We start from the raw sequence: 19,923 nt of genomic DNA on the forward strand, positions 1-19,923 counted from the left end.
CTTAACAAATGTTAGCTATTAGTGTGATTATATCATTGAAATCTCTGGTGAGCTCTGGATATAGAGAGTATTCTTTTATGGACCAGGAAACTGAGGCTCAGAGAAGCTAAATAAATACCTTGCCTAGAATTACACTAACAGCAGTCAACAGAGGTAGAGCTCTGGTCCTATCTGAGTAGGTCTAAAGCTTGCACCATGTTGTCACCAGTGTGAGAGCATCTGCCTTCTACCTGCCAGGCCTCTGGTGAAATTGCGAAGTCTCACCTGGGCCTTCTACTCTGCTGGCTCTGTCTCCTGTCAAGATAGTCACTTAGCAATATGAGGTTGTGCATTCCCCTGTTGACATACTGATGAAAGCACAAGTTAGGTGCTTATTTAATTGATTCTGGCCCTGTTGATCCTTGAACTGTGGTTGTGTGTGGAGGTGTTTTGTTCCAGCCTTCCCCACATGCAACCATGAGGACTCGGGGTGGGGAGGGGCTCCTTCTGCAGTTAGTGCTAAACTAACATCTTTCTCTCTGGTCTCACATGACATGCTGAGGTTTGCTCAGCTCCCAGGTAAAGGGAATGTGAGGAAGGTATGAGGATGACTTGGAGATTGGATGGCATATCCAGTGTGGGTTTGCTGGGAGGCTTTGTAGGAAGGAAAGAATTTCAGGAAAGAAGCCTGTTAGCCTAATGGTTTCATTTCTTGAATTTAAAAAATATATAATAATACAAAGCAACAAAATAATTCAGAGTAGTAGCCACCACCATCCAGCCATGTCCTGCCTCATGTACTCATAGCCCTTGTCCACAGCACAGATCTTTTCCCGTCAGTGTAGTCATGGAGTACATACAACTTCAGATTCTGACTACTCAACAAGGTGTCATAGGTGCTTTGACAAGTATTTCTAAAGTAGCCATCAGAATGAGAATCCCCAAGTGTCTCAGTCTGAAGACAAGATTGCAACACTCAGACTCCATGCTGCTCCTGACAGGGGCTGTGTCTGCTACTCCCGGTCACCTTGAGCAAAGAAGAGTGCTCATTATTAAACACTCATTGAAAACTCATCATTTTGATTTCTGTTTGCATTGATCGCCCACCCAGTTTTTCTAAATAAGTTACCATTTGATCCAGAACTATAACTGAGCTGAGGTTTCTCTGAGACCACCCATGCCCACCCCAGCTGCCCATCGAACTGGAGCCCCAACTCTGCCCATGTCCACAGCCCGGACCAGCTTCCACATCTTCTCCCTCCAGCGTACGCCTGGTGGATGACTTGCAGGAATGTGCTGCTGGCTGCAAAGAGCAGCCCAGCAGGGCTGCAGTCTGGGAGAGACTGCTAGGTAGAGAGCTGGATCTGGCCACAGCTGCACGCCCTGGTCCAGCAGCAAGGACTCAACCAGGCAGCATGGCTCATGCTCAGGGCTTGGCTTGGTTTTGCAGAAAATTTGGCATTAGGCACAATCTGATGGCAGAGATTGGAGAAAAATAAGAAATAGGCCACTAATGGGATTTGCCTGTGTTCTTTGGAATATTTGAATGGATGCTGTTAAAGACTTGTGCTGATGCTTAATGAGCCTGCAGAGAGTTGGTGAGGGAAGGATGAAAACTATGAGAAATAGGTTGAGCCAATAAAGGGAGCCACGTTATCTAGGGAACGAAGAGGGTCACTCCAGCCTCATGATTGAGAGACAGTTCTTCCGGGGACCAGGGGCTCTTCAATGAGGCCAGTCTTCTCCCAAGCAGCTTGGGAAAGGAGAGATTTGGCAGGCAGAAGGGCTGCCTTTATGACCTTGAAAAAGTAGCTGTCCCTCTGTGAGCCCCAGGCTCCTCACCTGCAGCATCTGAGGACTGGACCAGAGGTTCTGTTCATGTTCAGCTCTGTCAGGAACAAGCCGAGCTGTGGCAACCCCCAGAGACGGGGTGCAGCTACAGTGTGCACAGGGACGACCCCTCCTCTGGGCATCTCTCCCCTCATGTGTGTCTGTTCTCTGTCTCTCTAGCTCTTTACCAAACCTCACCCAGCCAGGACTGCAGCAGGGAAGCCTCTGCCTGGAAAGGATGTCTCCACCCCCGTGAGCCTGCCTGGCCACCCACAGCCCTTTTTCTACAGCCTGCAGTCGCTGAGGCCCTCCCAGGTCACGGTCAAAGGTGATTCCCTGGCCATGCATTGTTTGGTGTCCTGTCCCAGGGTTGTCCCTTCAGTGGCTGGGTTCCTCTGGAGGTCCAGTGCCACATATCTGGGCAAAGTATTGGGGACTGACTTTGAATGGCTGCATCTCCAGTCACAGCCAGATTCTAGGGGGTGTCATCTCTCGGAAGTGTCTAGGAGCTCCTCTGTTAGACCCTAACTTCTGAAGACCCATGTCTCTCTGTCTTTCTGTCTGTCTCTCTCACACACATACACACACACACACCTCTTTCAGGCACACACACACATCTCTCTTCCTCTTCCTCTCTTTTATACATGCACACACACATGTACACACACATACCTTCTCTCCTTAAGAGACCAGTGGAGAGTCCCAAGTTTCCCAAGGAAGGATTACAGCCTCTGTGCTTTGGCCACTGGTCCTCCTAAGCAGGGCAGGAGGACTAAGCTAAGCACTCTTAGCAGGCAGCCAGTAGCTAAGAACATGTGCTCTGGGGTAGATGGCCCAGGAGTGAATTCCAGTCCTACTGCTTCCTGACTGTGTGACCTTGGGCAAGCCATTGAACCTCCATGTTCCCACGGGGATTGGAATAGCGTTGAATGGATGCTATTACAGATTTGTATTGATGCTTAGATAAATGAGCCTGCAGAGAGTTGGTGAGGAAAAGATGAAAAATATGAGAAATAGGTTGAGCCAGTGAAGGGAGCCATGTGATCTAGGGAGGGAAGAGGGTCACTCTGGCCCTATTATTGAGAAACAGTTCTTCCAGGGACCAGGGGCTCCTCAACAAGGCCAGTCAGCAAGAGCGCAATGAGATGGGCCACCTTCGGTGCCCAGCACATAGTGGTGATTATTAGTCCATCTCTTCTGACCATAATTCAGTGGCTTCCTTGGCTGCCACCAAGGCTCAGAGAGGCTCTATAGAAGCAGGAGTCCACTGGGGTGGGGGTGGTCCCACCCAGCCCAGGAGGGAGGATCACCCAGATGGAAGCAGAAGAGAGGGTGAGGCTGGGTTCCTAAGGCCATGTATGTATGAAGTCGGGTGCCAGTGTCATCTGAGGACATGCACTGCCTTGGGGAAATCCCACTACATTGAACAACATGCAGGTCCCAAGGAGTATGAAGTTAAGTTTTCAAGGGTTTTAGTGGTGTCCTTTTTTATCCGTGAAGTCCAAGAACAGTGTCATTGGCACACCCCACCCTGGTAGATAAGGTGCTACTGCTCTTGGCTCTGGGGACCATGCCTCCATTTGCCCCAGGACTGGGGATCCGCTGCTGCATTGAAGTCCCTGGGCAGTCAGGCACAGCCCCTGCCCTCACGGAGAGGGACATGAGGTGCAAACCACATCAACAGTAACAAGGGAGCTCAAATCTCCCATGTGGGCTCCAGGAGACTGATGCAGATCTTACCAGCCACGGGTCCTGGGGATCCTTCCTGAGGCTCAGTTTCTTCATGTGTAAGGTATGGAAGACAATGGCCCTGCCCTCAGGCTTGTGACAGTGCCATGAAGTGATGTCTGTCACACAGGCAGGCAACAAGCCAGCGCTGAGACAGGAGTCCTGGCAGATGCTGGTGCCAGTCCGAGCACACACACTGGGCCTTGCTTTAGGGGCCTGGCTTTACTCTCTCCCTTTGATCTGACCAGCCCCAGAGGGTAAGGGCCATTGATGCAACAGTCCCTTCCCTACGGGGAGAGACATCTTACAGTCTTATCCTGGAGCCTTTCCTGAATCCTGCTCCCTCTCTTCCTCCTGGGTGGTAGGGTCAGGAAGAGGGTGGTTCTCCCACTTCACCCAGCACAGGGCAAGGAATGGAGTGGCCCCCACCAGGAGGAAGGAAAGGCCCCTCCGTGGTGGGTATGGTGTGCACAGTCTTAGAAACTAGGCTGGCCTCAGTGTTTTGAGTCAACAAGCTGCACCAGGCTCTGTGCCAGGGGACACACATTGAAAGGGGCATGGTTTTCTCTACTCCATGGGAAGAGGCTGGGGTCTGAAGAGATGGAATGACTTCACCAGCATAACCAGACTTGGAATGAGGTCTGGGCAGCTCCAAATCCCGAGCTGTGAGCAATATTCCAGCTGGGGCTGGGGGTGGCTCCCAGAGTGGAGCTGAGGGAGGATGGGAATTGTGCCTCCCTGTGACTCCTGCCCTGGGGCCCGGCTACAGTGGGTGCTGTCCTTCTGTGCATAAGTTCAAGTCCAGTGTGTCTGCCTGTCACTCCTGCCCAGGGCCCAGCTGCAGTGGGTGCTGTCCTTCCATGCATAAGTTCAAGTCCAGTGTGTCTGCCTGTCACTCCTGCCTGGGGGCCCAGCTGCAGTGGGTGCTGTTCTTCTGTGCATAAGTTCAAGTCCAGTGTGTCTGCCTGTCACTCCTGCCCAGGGCCCAGCTGCAGTGGGTGCTGTCCTTCCATGCATAAGTTCAAGTCCAGTGTGTCTGTCTGTCACTCCTGCCTGGGGGCCCAGCTGTAGTGGGTGCTGTTCTTCCATGCATAAGTTCACCATACTAACTGGGGTGTAGATATGTACCTCTTTTCTCTAGGCTCAGAGTCTCCCAAAGGGGCCATTGGCCACATTGTCCCTACTGAGAAGACCATTCTGGCTGTAGAGAGGAACAAAGTGCTGCTGCCTCCTCTCTGGAACAGGACCTTCAGCTGGGGCTTTGATGACTTCAGCTGCTGCTTGGGGAGCTACGGCTCCGACAAGGTGAGTGGGCTGCAGGGAGCAGGGGCAGCCTCAGGACCTCAGCCTTCCTCCAGCTGGAGGCAGAGATGGCCCAGAGATAAGCGAGTCCAAAGCAACCTCGCTCACTTTCCCTACAAGGTGTGCTGCCAGCCTGGGCGGGAAAGGACTCAGTGACCATGCAAAGGCCCTCCTTGGGCCGGGCCTCAAACCCTCCTTCCAAGGCTTGCAAGTTGGCAGTGTATACTGTCACCTCCAGAGCAGAGGCTAACTGGACACATGGCCACATTGAGCCCACCCACACTGGCACTAAGTGTAGGAAGGAAGTCCTGGGGGGTCCTCTGGTTCCAATCATGATTTAAACTCAAAGGACACATGCTGAGCATTTGGGGGCTGGCAGGAGCAAGCTGTTTCCCTACTGGTCCTCCCAGCCCCCGTGTAGGCCATGCAGTCACCTCTGCCTTCTTGATGTGGCCCCTGCCCTCCTCCTCAGGCCCCATTCCTACTCCAGCTCCCCTCCCCTAATCCCATCACTTACAATGAATTCCCTATCCCCCAAGCTCTCCCCAGCCCCTCCCTAGCCTTGCCCCACCAACTTCTTGAGGCAGGCATGGAACTCAGCCCCACATGTCCTCCCTCCTGACCCCCAAGCTAAGCCACCCCGTGCTGGTGCTCATGGGGTCTTCTCAGCATCCCTCACTTGTTTCTTCCCACCTGCTGGAGGAGGAGCTCCTGCGTGGGGTCCCAGGATGGTCTGGATTTTGTCACCAAGGACTGGCTCCTGAACACATGGCATGTCCCCAGTTCCCAAGGCACTCAGACTGGCCCACATACGCCCGTGACTCTATCCTGGGCTCCTGTCCCTGCTGTCTCCACAGCAGCGCTCATCCCCCTTATCTCCTACAGGTCCTGATGACATTCGAGAACCTGGCTGCCTGGGGCCGCTGTCTGTGCGCCGTGTGCCCGTCCCCAACAACAATTGTCACCTCTGGGACCAGCACTGTGGTGTGTGTGTGGGAGCTCAGCATGACCAAAGGCCGCCCGAGGGGCTTGCGCCTCCGGCAGGTATGGTCCAGCTCGTGCAGGTGCGGTCCTCAGGTGGGGACAGTACTTCATGTAGGGACAAAAACTCTGCCTGGCATGGCACCTGGGCAGGTGTGGTGCCGGAACACACCCTAACTCTGCTCACTGAGGGCCCTGCCACCCTCAGAAGCTGGGAATGAGCGAAGTGAGGTGCAGAGGGTGGCCCACAGCTCAGTGTCATTCAGGAGTATCATTTTATTCCCATGGTGCATTTGACAGGTACACAGGGCAGGTGCCTCCACAGAGGCCCACACCTTAGCGAGAGATGCCGGGCCACACACAGTCACTTCATGCACATGACAGGTCTGGTGAAATCAGTTTCCTTACACCAGATAATATTTTTTGAGCATTTTGCCACAAGTTGGCCTTTATGCCAAGGATTTGTACACGGATTGCCTCATTTTAGCTTATTGAGAGCCCTGTAAAATAGGTGCCATGATCACCCCTACTTTATTGGTGAAGGAAAAATGAGATGCAAAGAAGTTTAAGTGGTACATCCAAGGTCAAATGAAAGACTTTCTCAAAGGAAGTGGTTGAGGCGGGAGGAGGAGGAGCCATGAGCCAGGAGTCTGAGGATGTGCACCACCAGCCCTCATAGAGAATGCTAATCGCAGTGGCACTTAACGTTTGCTTAACATTCCAAATGCACCAAGGTCCTTCTGTATACTAATTTTTTTCCATGAAGAAGGAACTATTATTTCCACTTTCAGACAAGGAAACTGAGGCTCAGAACAGCTTGCATTTGAATCTAGGTTTGTCTAACACAAAACCCCATGCGCTCTCCCTGCATACTCTGGAACTTGCCCTAGAATATCACTAGGGGACACTTTCAACTCTAAAATCCAATTCATTTCTGCATCTGTTTTTTAGTTTTAGCCACAGAGCCCTAAAGTAACAGAAACAAAAATAAGCTGTACAAAATCACTCACGCCTGTAATACCAGCACTTTGGGAGGCTGAGGTGGGTGGATCACGAGGTCAGGAGATCGAGACCATCCTGGCTAACACGGTGAAACCCTGTCTCTACTAAAAATACAACAGATTAGCCAGGCGTGGTGGCAGGTGCCTGTAGTCCCATCTACTCAGGAGACTGAGGCAGGAGAATGGCGTGAACCCGGGAGGCGGAGCTTGCAGTGAGCAGAGATTGCGCCCCTGCACTCCAGCCTGGGTGACAGAGCGAGACTCCGTCTCAAAAAAAAAAAAAAAAAAAAAAATCACCACTGACCAAATTTACTAAACTGAACATGTTTCACTGAAACATGTTCTCTGGATAATTTTCACTGAAACATGTTCTCTGGGGTTCTCTGGATAATTTTCAAGCCACTTCTGTCACCTAGACCGTGTCCTTGTCTCCTGGTGCCATGCAGGGCATGGAGGGTGCTGCATGGGCACTCAGCAAATGTGTGGTGAAGGAATGAATAGGGCAGTGCGAGAAGGGGCTGACGCATATGCAGGGGCAGTGCACCCCTGAGAGGCAGCTGTACAGGCGACAGGCAGGTGACCTTCACCAACTGCTGTTGTCAGTGGGCTGGGTATGATTCCTGATCTCAGCAAAGGGACTGGAAATGAAAGACTGGAGTGCTCTCTCCCCAGCATCCCCATTGCCCATTTACAGCTTGCCCTGGGGACTGTACATAGTTCCACCTGACCCTGGGGCTGGCCTTGGGGTACTGAGGCAGTGATTTTTCTATCATCCTCTGAGCTCCCATTTAACAGTGAAAATGCACAGAAACACCCTCGTATCGACCTCATAAAAATGTAATTTATCATCCTCTCCTACTTCCAAATCAACAGGAAAAGATATGGGAATCCCACATGCTCTTATTTTCTAAAAATAAAACACTTTATCACTTACCTGTAAAGGCTAATGTAGGCTTGCAGATTCCCCAGACCCATGGCTGCTCAGTGAAGGGGTCCATTCCTGACCTGTGGACAGGAAAGTCATCACTGAAGAGCCTCACAGGCGGTTCAAAACGTATTTTATTTTTAAAGATACTGCAACATTAAAGAGAAATTTTAAAATGACTTCAAAGACAAACAATTCTCTACCATCCCTATAAAAGTTTTCGATTTTGCATACTCTTATCCCCAGATATACATATTTATATCTTTCTGATCATTGTGTAGATATTTTATTCTATTTTCACCCAGCCTATCCAATTGTTTCCATTTTTCTACATTCTCTATAATTTACATTTCAATCGTTCCATATCATTCCATTTCCATAAAATTGCATTTCGATTGTTTTATGTCAGTGCACTACAGTTTAATAAACCATTTCTTCTAAAACTAGACAATTAAGTTGTTTCCAAGTTTTAACTATTTTACATAGTGCTGCAGAAAACATCTTATCTAGGTTGCTGTTTGCTTCTGATTGTTTTCTTGCGATAAACTTCGAGGAGGAGAATTATGAGCAGTGACATGGTGCTTTCCAAAATGGTTCTGTGACTTAATCATACCACCAGCAATCAAGAGCACCCGTTTCATGGCAATGTAACCAGCATGGGGAATTATTTTCCGGGGTTTTCTTTTTGCTATCATTTTTTTGCTACTGTAGTTAGGTATAAAATTATATAATGGAGTTATTTTAATTGGCCTTTTAGAGAAGTATTATTCTGAGAAAACAAAACCCCCTTTGAAGCTGCTATCTCTTCCTTGATTTCTTCGGCTCTTGCAAATGGTAGGTGCTGGATGCCTTGTGGTGCTGGAGTCTCCAGGCTGGTCGGAAGGCAGCCAACCTGACCTAAGTGGGCAGTGCCAGGCACACAGGCTGTTTCCTGGAAAGAGCAGGCAGACTTGGTTCCACTGGTAAACAACACGTGCCGGCACTGGGGCTCAGAGCTCCTCTCTTTACATCCTGAGCCTTACACCTGGGTTCCCTTCTCTGTTCTCTTTGGCATTGCTGTTTCCCCTGCAGTCAGAACTGAGTCATCAGACTTAGTTCATTCTGGGAAGAGATTCAGAAGGTTCCTGTCAACTCCTCTGCTTTCTCCTGCTCACTTAGGCAGTTTTCATTTTCCTAGGATGACCCAAATCTTCTTCTGTGGGTCATACCCATTAACTTGCCAGCACCATCTGGTTGGCATCACGTTAGGATCCATTAAGGACAAACAGGAGCTTGTGGCAGAACCTTTCATTGCTATGACCGGGCAAAGTGACAGCTTTGAAAAATGATGCTTAGCCTCATTGACCCAAATGAATGAGTGATTGTCTCTGCCCTGAGGGTGGAGGTTTACCACTTGGTAAGCCAGGCCAATTACGCTTCAGAATGCCACCTCCATGCCCCTCCGGCTGAGTCCAGGTGATGGCAAGCACATGTGAGCAGAGGACCTCAGATCAGAGCCTCTGGGACCTGCAGCCTCTGGAGTGCTGGTGATGGAATCCACACCATTGCCTGCAGCAGTTGGCCAGGGGGTACCAGCATGTGTGGTGGGCCACTTTGGCCCCTTGGGAAAGTGTCCACAGAGAAGAAGGCCTCCAGCCAGATCTGGACAAACAGCCATGCATGAGTCAGACCAGGCCCCACACAAGCCAAACCTGAGGACCAAGACCAAGGAAGTCTAAGTGTCCCAGTGGCTATGAATCCAGACCTATCAGACTCGAAAAGCCCCATCTTTTTGATGACCATGTGACCTCCCCTTTTCTTCTTCCCAGTTTAGTTCAAGAGTGCACGTGCCTCTGAGGTTCCCTTACCGAGATGGCTCTCAAAGTTGGGCACATGTGAGAATCCCCTGAGGGCTTGTGAAAATTCAGACTTCAGGGCCCCATCCCCAGCGTTTCTGATTCAGGAGACTTGGAGTGGAACCCAAGAATTTGCATTCTAACAGGCTACTTGCTGCTACTGAGCCTGCTGGTGTGGGCACCACAGTTTGCCAACAGTGCTTTGTGTGTTAATCATAACATGAACTGGCCAGGTGTGATGGCTCACACCTGTAAACCCAGCACTTTGGGAGGCCAAGGCAGGTGGATCACTTGAGGTCAGGAGTTCAAGACCAGCCTGGCTAACTTGGTGAAACCCCATCTCCACTAAAAATAAAAAACATTCACCAGGCCTGGTGGCAGGCACCTGTAATCCCAGCTACTTGGGAGGCTGATGCAAAAGAATTGCTGTACCTGGGAAGCAAAGGCTGCAGTGAACTGAGATCATGCCATTGCACTCCAGCCTAGGCAACAGAGCAAGACTTCATCTCAAAAAAAAAAAAAAAAAACTCGTGACATGAACTGCTCCCAGGTTCAAGATAGATGTAGGGCAGCACAAAACATCCAGGTGTGGCTAGCCTCTGGTTGGGTTATAAGTAAAAAAATGGTTTCTCCCCAGCAGAGCCTCCACCCCTGGACATGAATGAAATGGAGACTAGTCATGGACACGCACATGCACACACCCCCAGCTGCACAGACAACAGACTTGGGAATCACTGACTCACTCAGAATCTCCATTTCCTCATCCAGTGCCCAGCTTTATAGGGAGGGTGAAGAATTCCCAAAAGTAGCTGAATTGAGGGTCCCTCTCCTAACCTGTGAGTCTCTGTCCCCAGGCCTTGTATGGACACACACAGGCTGTCACGTGCCTGGCAGCGTCAGTCACCTTCAGCCTCTTGGTGAGCGGCTCCCAGGACTGCACCTGTATCCTGTGGGATCTGGACCACCTCACCCACGTGACCCGCCTGCCCACCCATCGGGAAGGCATCTCAGCCATCACCATCAGTGACGTCTCAGTAAGTCTCCTGTTTCTCAGTGTCCATGTCCTCACCTTCGCAGTAGCATGGGGTACAACACTCAGGAGAAAGCCCAGAGACACAGAGACTCTAGCCACCCCAGAATGCTGAGAGGGCCCCCAATTGTGTGGAACAGTCGCTGTAGATCTCACTTGTAGCACCCAGGTCTAGCTTCAATGTCCGCTTCTTTACTTTCCTCCCTCTGGTGTTGGGGACAGTGGGAAGTGTCTGCTTTGCTGCGGGCACCAGGGGGCTGCAGCTGAAAAATTGGCTTTTAGGGAGGGTTTTGCTGGATGTGGCTGACTCATTTAGGTCTTTACTTTCAAATCAGTGTTGACTTGGCAGGTTTGGTCTTCATGGCAGTGCAAGCTTCTCTGCCTCTCCTTCCATACTGGCTAACAAAGACAAGGGAGATCGACTTATCGGTGTGAAATTTCTTCCAGACTGAAGCCCTGTCATGGGATATGGGGTTCCCTGAGGATGCAGAGGTTTCTGCATCTGCTCAAAGAAAACCTAAGGGGACCAGGGCATAAATAAAATGGGCAGAGGGCTCAAAAGAGGAGGGATGATATAGGAGCTTCCTGGTTCCAATTTTTGCTGAAAGTGGTGCTCCAGGTAGGCTTGAATTCAAAACTGGATTCAATGTTAGATGAGTAGATGGAGTGTGAATGGATGGGTGGATGGATGGGTAGATCAGTGGATGCATGGGTGGATGAATGGATAGATGGATGGACGGGTGGATAGATGAGTGGATGGGTGGATAGATAAATGAATGAATGGATGGATGGATGGATAAATGAGCAGATAAATGGATGAATAGGTGGATGGAAAGATGGATGAAATGGATAATGGATTGGTAGATGGTGGGTTAATGGATGGATGGGTTGATGTATAGAAGGCATTGAAGCCTTCACCTGGGAGAATATAAAACCCATCAGGAATTGTGTCCCTAGACCCCAGAGAAGCCTGGCACCAGGACAAGTTGTCCTGCAGCCAACTGATTTCAGTCTGTGCTTGCTGGTTGTGGGGCAGAGAGGTATCAGACATGGCCCCTGGCCTCAGACAGACCATCCCTAACAATTCAGGAACTTCTAATGGAGCCCAGCCCAGTGGGATGTGGAGGGGCACTGAGCACCCTACATCCCTTCTGTGATTAGGGCAAGGCTCAAAGGGATGGCCCCAGGGCCTCGGTGACAGTGGCCACTACAGAATAAACAGGACTTGAGGAGGAAAGACTCAAATGTGAGCATATCAGGAGATACAATGGGGAAATTTCTCCTCAGAAATTCCCTCTTCAGGGACATTGCACAAGCTTATGAGCCACATGCAGTCATTGGAACTTCTGTACCCTGCCATCCACCAGGTGGCATCCAAAACTTCTTTATGGGGCAGGGCTGACCAACCAGGTGTAAGCTGTGTGTCCAAAGCCAGGGCTACCCTTCAGGCTGGATCTTCTGTGGCAGTCAGGGTGTGGCTGGGGAGTGGGATCTGGGAGGAGCCTGAGGGTGAGCCAGGTGCCTTCTGCCAGGAAAGAAGTATCTAAGCACATGACTGCAGTATGAAAAGAACCAAGAATTTACAACTGTGTGAAAACACGGCAGACCTGTAAGTCAGCTGGAAAGAAGTTTTGGGGAACCTTGGGGGTCTTCAGAGCATGACAGATTGAGAGTACTTGGGTGTACCAACTGGGTAGCTGAGCAAGTGGCTGATGGGCAGGCAGTGACTCCAGCTTAGAGTGATGCCAGCTCTCACTGCACAGGGCACCATTGTCTCCTGTGCGGGAGCACACTTGTCCCTGTGGAATGTCAATGGACAGCCCCTGGCCAGCATCACCACAGCCTGGGGCCCAGAAGGAGCCATAACCTGCTGCTGCCTGATGGAGGGCCCAGCATGGGACACAAGCCAGATCATCATCACCGGGAGTCAAGACGGCATGGTCCGGGTAGGTGTGTCTTGGGCAGAATGAGGACATGACACAAGAAACGTGTTCATCTCCATTCTTCTCACTTCCTCCAGGGGGCCAAACCTGCAGGTTGCATTTGAGACCATTCCAGAACAGGTACCTACAGCAAAGGAAGGGAAAAGACAAGGCTCTTTGCAGGGAAAAAGTAAATAAATAAAATTATATATATAGTATTACACACACAGACACACACATGCACACACACACAGACACACACTAAAATAAACACTGTTACAACATATAAAAGTTGAATGGTTAAATGCAAAAGATTATATCCCAATGCTAAAAGGAGATATTTGCGTCATCCATTCAAACCAAACTTGCCCACCCATCCACTAATTTATCTACCCACCTACCCATTTATCTCTCTACTCATCTACCCACCCATCCATCCACCCATCCATCTCCCTATCCACCCAACCACTCATCCATCCGTCCATCCATCCATCCATCCATCCATCCATCCATGTATCCATCCATATATCCATCCATCCATCCATCCATGCAGGCTGAGGTACCCAGGCAGTCCCCTCACAGGACTTCATCTGTGGCCTCTGTAGAAAGCAGGGCATCCTGGGATGGCCTGGGCTTGGTGGGGTGTGGCCCACATCAGTGAGCCAGCCAGAGGAGCCTGGGGTGGCCGAGCTGCAGAGTATATTACTCTCCTGGGCCCCCCCAAAGCATAAGTGAGGGTCTTCTGTGCACTCAGCACTCATTCATTCGATGTGGTCACTGAGCTCCTGGACTGGCCCAGTGCTGTGCTAAGCCTGGCGTGGGGCTCACAGAAGCATTTGAGAGGAGGCTGATCCTTGCCCTTTGGTGATATAAAATCCAGACCCAGTGAATGAGAAGCCATTTTGAGTGAGTTGGCCTCAGGGCTCCCACAGTAGGCTTAGCGCCAAGGGCCAGACACAAGATGGGGGTGCCCAGCCACCCAGGGGTGAGGGAGTACTCTAGAGGTGGTGGCATTATGGGCAAGAGGGCATTGGTTGAGCAAAATGGCAATAAACTGGTTGCAGAGTCACATCCCTGCAAGAAAAGGGCTGTGGGGGTCATGAGATGCACTTAGGGACATGGGTGGGGTAAACTTATTCAAGGTGCAACTGTGATTGGCCAAACATCTGCATGAAGAAGCTGAAGGCTAAATAAACTTTTACCTGATGATAAATTAACATCAGAAGTGAAAGGGGGGGCATGTGTTCATCCTTTCCCTGGGGGACCCCTAGGCGTGAGGAAATGGACTAGGCCACTCCAAGCTTGCAGACAGGATCATCTCCCCCGCCCATGACATTTGCTCTTTTGGGGCAGGTTTGGAAGACTGAGGATGTGAAGATGTCTGTTCCTGGACGGCCAGCAGGGGAGGAGCCCCCGGCTCAGCCTCCAAGCCCAAGAGGTACCCGACCTGCTAGGGATGTGGCCTTCCTGGCCTTGCCCTGCCCTCCTCACCTCCCCTCTCTCCACCTCAGCCCAAGGGCTGCAGCTCCTCCCAGGTCTGCAGAGCCTAGGGAGGCCTAGGAAGGCACAGAGAGGTTCAGTGACTTGCCCAAAGTCACCCAGCAAGCAGACTATCCTCACATCTGCTGCCATCACAGCCACAACGGCCTCAGAATAACCTAACCATAGACATTGGCATGTAACCACCATCACCAACCCCTCCATAATGAACACAGGTACAAACCTCCCCATCAAAGCTGTTACCACATCACATCCATCACAGCTGTCCAGTCCCCGCCCCCATCATTACCTCCTCCAGCTCAGTCTTCAGAAAAGATTCTGGCCGAGAACTGGGACATCTTTACTGGGACCCACAATCAAACATGTTTTCATGAAGTGAGAATTCTATCATCCTGAGTGCTTCCATTAGCTCCCTGTTTGCTCTGCATCCCAGAACCTGTGATCATCCATAGGAGAGAATTTCCCAGATTTCTGAGGGCTGCCTTCTGAAAAGAGTAGACATTTGCAATTAGTTCATTTCTAAAACACAGTCCACACCTCTTTGATTCATTTAGTCACCCATTTGTGGATTCTTCTTCAGGCAAGTACACACAGGCATTTGCTCAGCCTCTACTGTGTCCTAGGCTCTATATTAGTGGTCCCTTCCTTCAAGATAACACCTGGGGACCCTTGTAAACAATCTGGGCTCAGCCAGGGCAATAACGTCACAAAGATCAATAACATCACAAAGATGCAGATCAAGAACTCCATCAGTTCACAGGTTCTGTTTCTCTAGGGTACTTGGAGACCACCACAAGGAGTCAGCCTATCTCAGTGTGAAAGGACAGAAGTGTGTGCATTCTAAGGAACCCAGCACATCTTTGGAAAGCAGAGGCCAAACTCCCTCCCATATCTGCTTCCACTTGGAAAGGCTCTTATTCCCCAGCCTGCTTACAAAGCAGTTTTCTGCTATACCTGCATGAGACTGCACACCATTTTAGTTTTGGGCTCAAATGCCCACTTTTGAAGCTATTGGGGCCCAGTAAGCTAACGGCATTAGCTAAGCCTACAGTTGATGAATGGATGTCTGAGAAAGAATGCTGGATGGATGGGCGAATGGATGGATGGATGGATGGATGGATGGATGGATGGATGGATGGACGGGTGGATGGATGGATGGATGGATGGGTGGATGGATGGATGAATGGATGAATGAAAGTCACCTCAGAGCCATTCAGTTGATTCTGGCAGTGCCATTGGATTCGCAGGTTCCTATTCAGCATCAATGGTTGTGGTGAGGTTGCACTCACTGGTCATGGGGTCTAGTGAATGAGAAGCAGAGTAAAAAGCAGGAAACAAGGTTCTAGACCCAACTCTGTCACAGCAGCTTCTCTGGTCTTCTGTCAAATGGGGACACTTCCTGTGCATCCTAACTAGTAGAGTACTGATGACAGAATAATAGTAGCCACAGACAAGAATCTACCCCAAATGCAGGTCATTATTGTCATTTTTGCAGGCTTTGAGAGATTTTTCTCTCTGGACACAGCAGCTGATGGCATTAGGAAACTTACTTAAGGGGGTCTTAGACTGACAGGGAGCCCCAGATCCACATCCTTCCTCTCTGTCTGCCCTGACCGGAAGTCTCTGCCACCCCATTGGATTGACTGCCAAGATTGTGATTACAGTTCAAGGGATTAACATGAAATGACAGGATGACATAGACATATTCAAATAATCACATTGGCCTGCAGTTTAGAGTTAACAAATCTAAAATATGTGCAGATTTACAAGCCTAAACTGCTGGAGGTCTCTAATAAAAAGGCATGTTGTTCTTATATTGCTCAAAACTGCTTTGTTGGAAAGGGACCTGTATTGGGCATGACACGTGGATATTTGCATGTGTGTCCTCTTGGCGTGTATATTACTATATCCCTCAAATGTCTTAAGGGGCAAGAAAGGAGATCTTTGAAGATATTAAGCATACTGCATTTGTGGGCAGATGTAATCCAGTTTCTGCTTGGAATTCATTTATTTGCCATTTGCAGCAAGGCCCAACCCAGCTGAGTACAATTTATTTCAGGAATCACCTCAAAGATTTGGACTCAATCTGGTATATAAAAAGTGCTTGGGAGAAGCTTGTTGTTTAGACTTGTACGCAATGTACAAATGCCTGGTGTGCTTTAAGGTGGTTTCTCCCACCTGGACCCCTCATGCGTTTCCTGGCACATGGCCTGTCTGCACACATGGGTGGTCACCTCAGGACAGCAGGGGCTGTATCATCTCTCCTGCCCTGAGTCCAAGGAAGTGGCCTCGCAGGGACGTACCCAGCTGGCGTCTCTCCATCTCACCCTTCACATTGAAGGAATTACTGTCTGTCCCCAAATGCAGTCATTAAAATGAGTGAAGTAACAATCATTGAGTTATATTTTTTGAAAAAACATTCTCAGCATTTAATTATTGGTTGTGGCGTGAGAGGATTAAGATAAGTTGATAATGCCGACTTTATGTAATTTATTTTTACTAGGCAATTACTGGCTGCATTACACCCTGGCAGCAAGGTATTGTGGGGCATCTTATTAAGCATAAAGCCAGTAAACACTGATGAACAATTTTGCTGAACTAGGCATGCAATTTAGAAAGCAATAATACACAAATCCAATTTGGTACACAATGGATACCGAGGCACGTCAGCACATGTAACTATCACCGCCTGCAAATTAAATTGGGACGGCCCTTTTTGCAACAACACAGGCCAAGATTAAATATATTTCCCCCTCAATTTAACAAGTTGCTGACCACAAATATAAATATGTGCGTATGTGTTTGCGGCCCCGTGTGCAGATGCACACTGTATATGCGAAGTCGATCTGGCGTTCTAACTCTTCTCTCACATGCTCCACACAGGCCACAAGTGGGAGAAGAACCTGGCCTTGAGTCGAGAGCTGGACGTTAGCATTGCTTTGACAGGGAAGCCCAGCAAAACCAGCCCCGCAGTGACTGCTCTGGCCGTGTCCAGGTAAGCGCGGCCTTGTTTCTCTGGGTCTCCAGCAGAGGGCACTGCAGCCACCTTTAGGAAAGCCCCAGTGGCTCTGAGTCCAGGCCACCTGGCCGAGGAGGCCACTTCACTCCAGGACGTGGCCCCACCAAGCACAGGAAGCAGCCCGTGTGGCCGTATAGAGCCCCAGGAAACGTTTTTCAGGGTTTTGTTGTTTTTTGTTTTGCTTTTAACTCACACATGCCCTTGCTCTCTTGCTCTTGAATATCCAAACATTCATTAAGAAATCCATCACGCCTGTAATCCCAGCACTTTGGGAGGCCGAGACGGGCGGATCACGAGGTCAGGAGATCGAGACCATCTTGGCTAACACGGTGAAACCCCGTTTCTACTAAAAATACAAAAAATTAGCCGGGTGTGTTGGCGGGCGCCTGTAGTCCCAGCTACTTGGGAGGCTGAGGCAGGAGAATGGCGTGAACCCGGGAGGCGGAGCTTGCAGTGAGCCGAGATCGCGCCACTGCACTCCAACCTGGGAGACAGAGCAAGACTCCGTCTCAAAAAAAAAAAAAAAAAAAGAAATCCAAGAGGTATAAGTATATTGTTTTGTAATTTTATCCTAAAGAGAGCCTTTTCCCCTGAGTTCCACTGCAGACTGTAACATTTGGTGTGATGATTATCCTTCATTAACAGAAAGTGCCTTCTGAGGGCTCTTAGCTGCTGTAGCATAGCCAAGCATCAGTCCCGACACTTCATACCCGTTATTTGACTCGCAGTAACCCATGGAGGTGGTTACTGTCATTAACATCCTTGTACACACTGCGAGGTGCAGCCTTAGGGGCCGCTGACCTTGCAGAGCCGGACTTCCTTCCTCCCTCACTGGCGTGGCGTGGGCTGTTCCGGGGTCCTTGGTGGAGGCACTACACAGTGTTTTAGATGCTGAGTGGGGCGGAGTGGGATGGGGTGGGCATGATGGTAGGGCCAGAGCCGCACTTTTTGCAGAGAACTTGCCATTTGTTCTGCCCTGGTCCTGGCTATTTCTCTGGTGGGACAGGAGACTCACCTGGAGGCACTGGAGAGAGGCAGGGCCTCGTCCTGCTCCCTGGGGCCTGAGCTTCCCCACAGTGCTGTGGGAGCCACCACCCTCACAGCTCAATGCTCTCCCCTCCCCCAGGTGGAAACCTTCTCCATTCCTCCCACTGCCTCCCCTGCCTCAAGGGAGACAAGACCAGGGGCAAGCTCCGCTGGGCCCCAGATAGAGCCCCAGAGTTGCAATATCCCATGTGCTGGCGGGGACAAGTGGTACTGTCCCTCTAATGTTCTTGTCTTTTCTTTCTCTTCCCAAGAAACCAGACCAAACTCCTGGTTGGTGATGAGAGGGGGAGAATATTCTGCTGGTCTGCAGATGGGTAGGAAGAGAGAGGCAGCAGAGGCTCTGGCACAACAGTGCCAGGCTGAGGGCAGCAGAGGTGACTGGGGCCTGAGCTCTGCCTACAGAAGAAACCCCCAGGGCCTCCTTCCCCACAGTTCTCAAGGAAGGGCCTCTGGCAATCACAGCTCTGCAGCCCAACCCTCTCCATGGCCGATGGGACTTCTATGAAAAGGATGAGCACACACACTCGGAGGGCTGAGCAGCACACTGGAAACTGTGACTTGGTGATGCCCTGCTGCACACGAAATTACACATGACTCACCTTATTAAGGACTATTGCACTGAAAAAAAAAAAAGATGGGTCGCTTACTGGAAATTATTGTATTGTCTTTATTTTATTAAAGCAACTCTGTTTTAAATGCAGAAGGGCTCTTCAGTTTTAAACTACCACTCTATTCCACTTACCATGCTGCCTTTCTAAGTATTTGTGTTTCTGTCCTGAGAAAGGCAGGAAGGCTTCAGGGAAGCACATCCACCTGCAGAGCCTCACCCAGCCCCTCCCCATCTTCCACCTTGGACACTGGCTCTTCCCCGTCTTGCCCATAGTGTAGGGGCCTGAGGAGTGAGGGGCTACTGTGAAGAAGGCCCAGCCTCTGTGGCTGAGCCGCAGGACATGGCGGTGGGTGCTGCCCATGGCAGACTCAGGGAGTTTGGCCTGGGGTGATACACCCGCCTTGGTGATACTCCCACCCCCATCTCCACAACCTGCAACAGACAAGGATTCCAGACAACTCCTGGCTCAGCAGTCTCTTCCCAGGGCCCCGGTCCACACTTGGCTTCTGAGCTGCAGTTCTCCCTGGAGAAATCTGCACTGCTGTGTGACTTTTGTTTTCCACCTGGAAATGTACGGCAGGTGGGGTAGTTACTCGTGCCCCTCTGAAGAATTCCAGTACCTTCTTGTGCCTGGGTCATTCTGGGGTTGGTCGTTGGGCATCACAGGTATCACCCTCACTCTAATGTCTCCTCCTTACCCCAAGATTTGCAGAGCTCCTCAAAAGGAAATCCACCTGCCTTTTTAATAAAGTCAAGCTCAGGTGGACACACAGGGACTTGGGGAGGTTAGGCTTGTTAGCTTCAACTAGTCTTTCAGAGATCTCCCTTCTAGGGGCCAGGTGGGGATCCTGATCTTCCCCATGTCTCCAAACTCTGCAAAGGCCCTGAAGGGGGTCCCCACCTAATTTAGCCCAGGCCCAGGGATAGCAGGAACGTGCACTTCATGTCTTATGCCCCGTGGGTCATCTGGCCTCCAGGGGGCAACAAGTTGATTAAAAGATAAATATTAAGAAAGTGGAACTGGTGTGCAGCCATGTCAAAAATAGTGAGAGGTGGTTAGCATACCTTGATTCCTCTGTAAACTCTGAGGCTTTGCAAAGGAGAAGATGGAGGAGACCCTTCTCAGGTCCGGAGCACCCCTCCCCGGGTGAGAAGCGCTTGTGTCTGACCCCAGAGCCAAGGATCACACCACCTCCCACACCATCTGCACACAC

At 50.3% G+C, this 19,923-nt stretch overlaps 1 protein-coding gene across 12 annotated transcripts in view; it reads left to right on the forward strand.

Annotated features, from left to right (window-relative positions):
* Positions 1-18,799, forward strand: part of WDFY4 (WDFY family member 4) — a 298,286-nt gene extending 279,487 nt beyond the window's left edge. For 5 of the 12 annotated variants that reach the window (XM_016918236.4, XM_016918235.4, XM_016918237.4 and 2 more), the window contains 8 exons: positions 1,990-2,137; positions 4,658-4,842; positions 5,725-5,883; positions 10,436-10,615; positions 12,375-12,557; positions 13,887-13,971; positions 16,917-17,028; positions 18,351-18,799. In XM_016918236.4, the coding sequence (XP_016773725.4) occupies positions 1,990-2,137; positions 4,658-4,842; positions 5,725-5,883; positions 10,436-10,615; positions 12,375-12,557; positions 13,887-13,971; positions 16,917-17,028; positions 18,351-18,417 (1,119 nt within the window). In that variant the 3' untranslated portion in view covers positions 18,418-18,799. Of the gene's footprint in view, positions 1-1,989; positions 2,138-4,657; positions 4,843-5,724; positions 5,884-10,435; positions 10,616-10,946; positions 11,231-12,374; positions 12,558-13,886; positions 13,972-16,916; positions 17,029-18,350 lie in introns of those variants that run through there. The other 7 variants (XM_063781764.1, XM_063781765.1, XR_010146870.1 and 4 more) reach the window with 6 other exon arrangements.
* Positions 18,800-19,923: the final 1,124 nt, after the last annotated feature.

This window comes from Pan troglodytes, chromosome 8 (assembly GCF_028858775.2).
Source record: "Pan troglodytes isolate AG18354 chromosome 8, NHGRI_mPanTro3-v2.0_pri, whole genome shotgun sequence".
NCBI lineage: Eukaryota > Metazoa > Chordata > Mammalia > Primates > Hominidae > Pan > Pan troglodytes.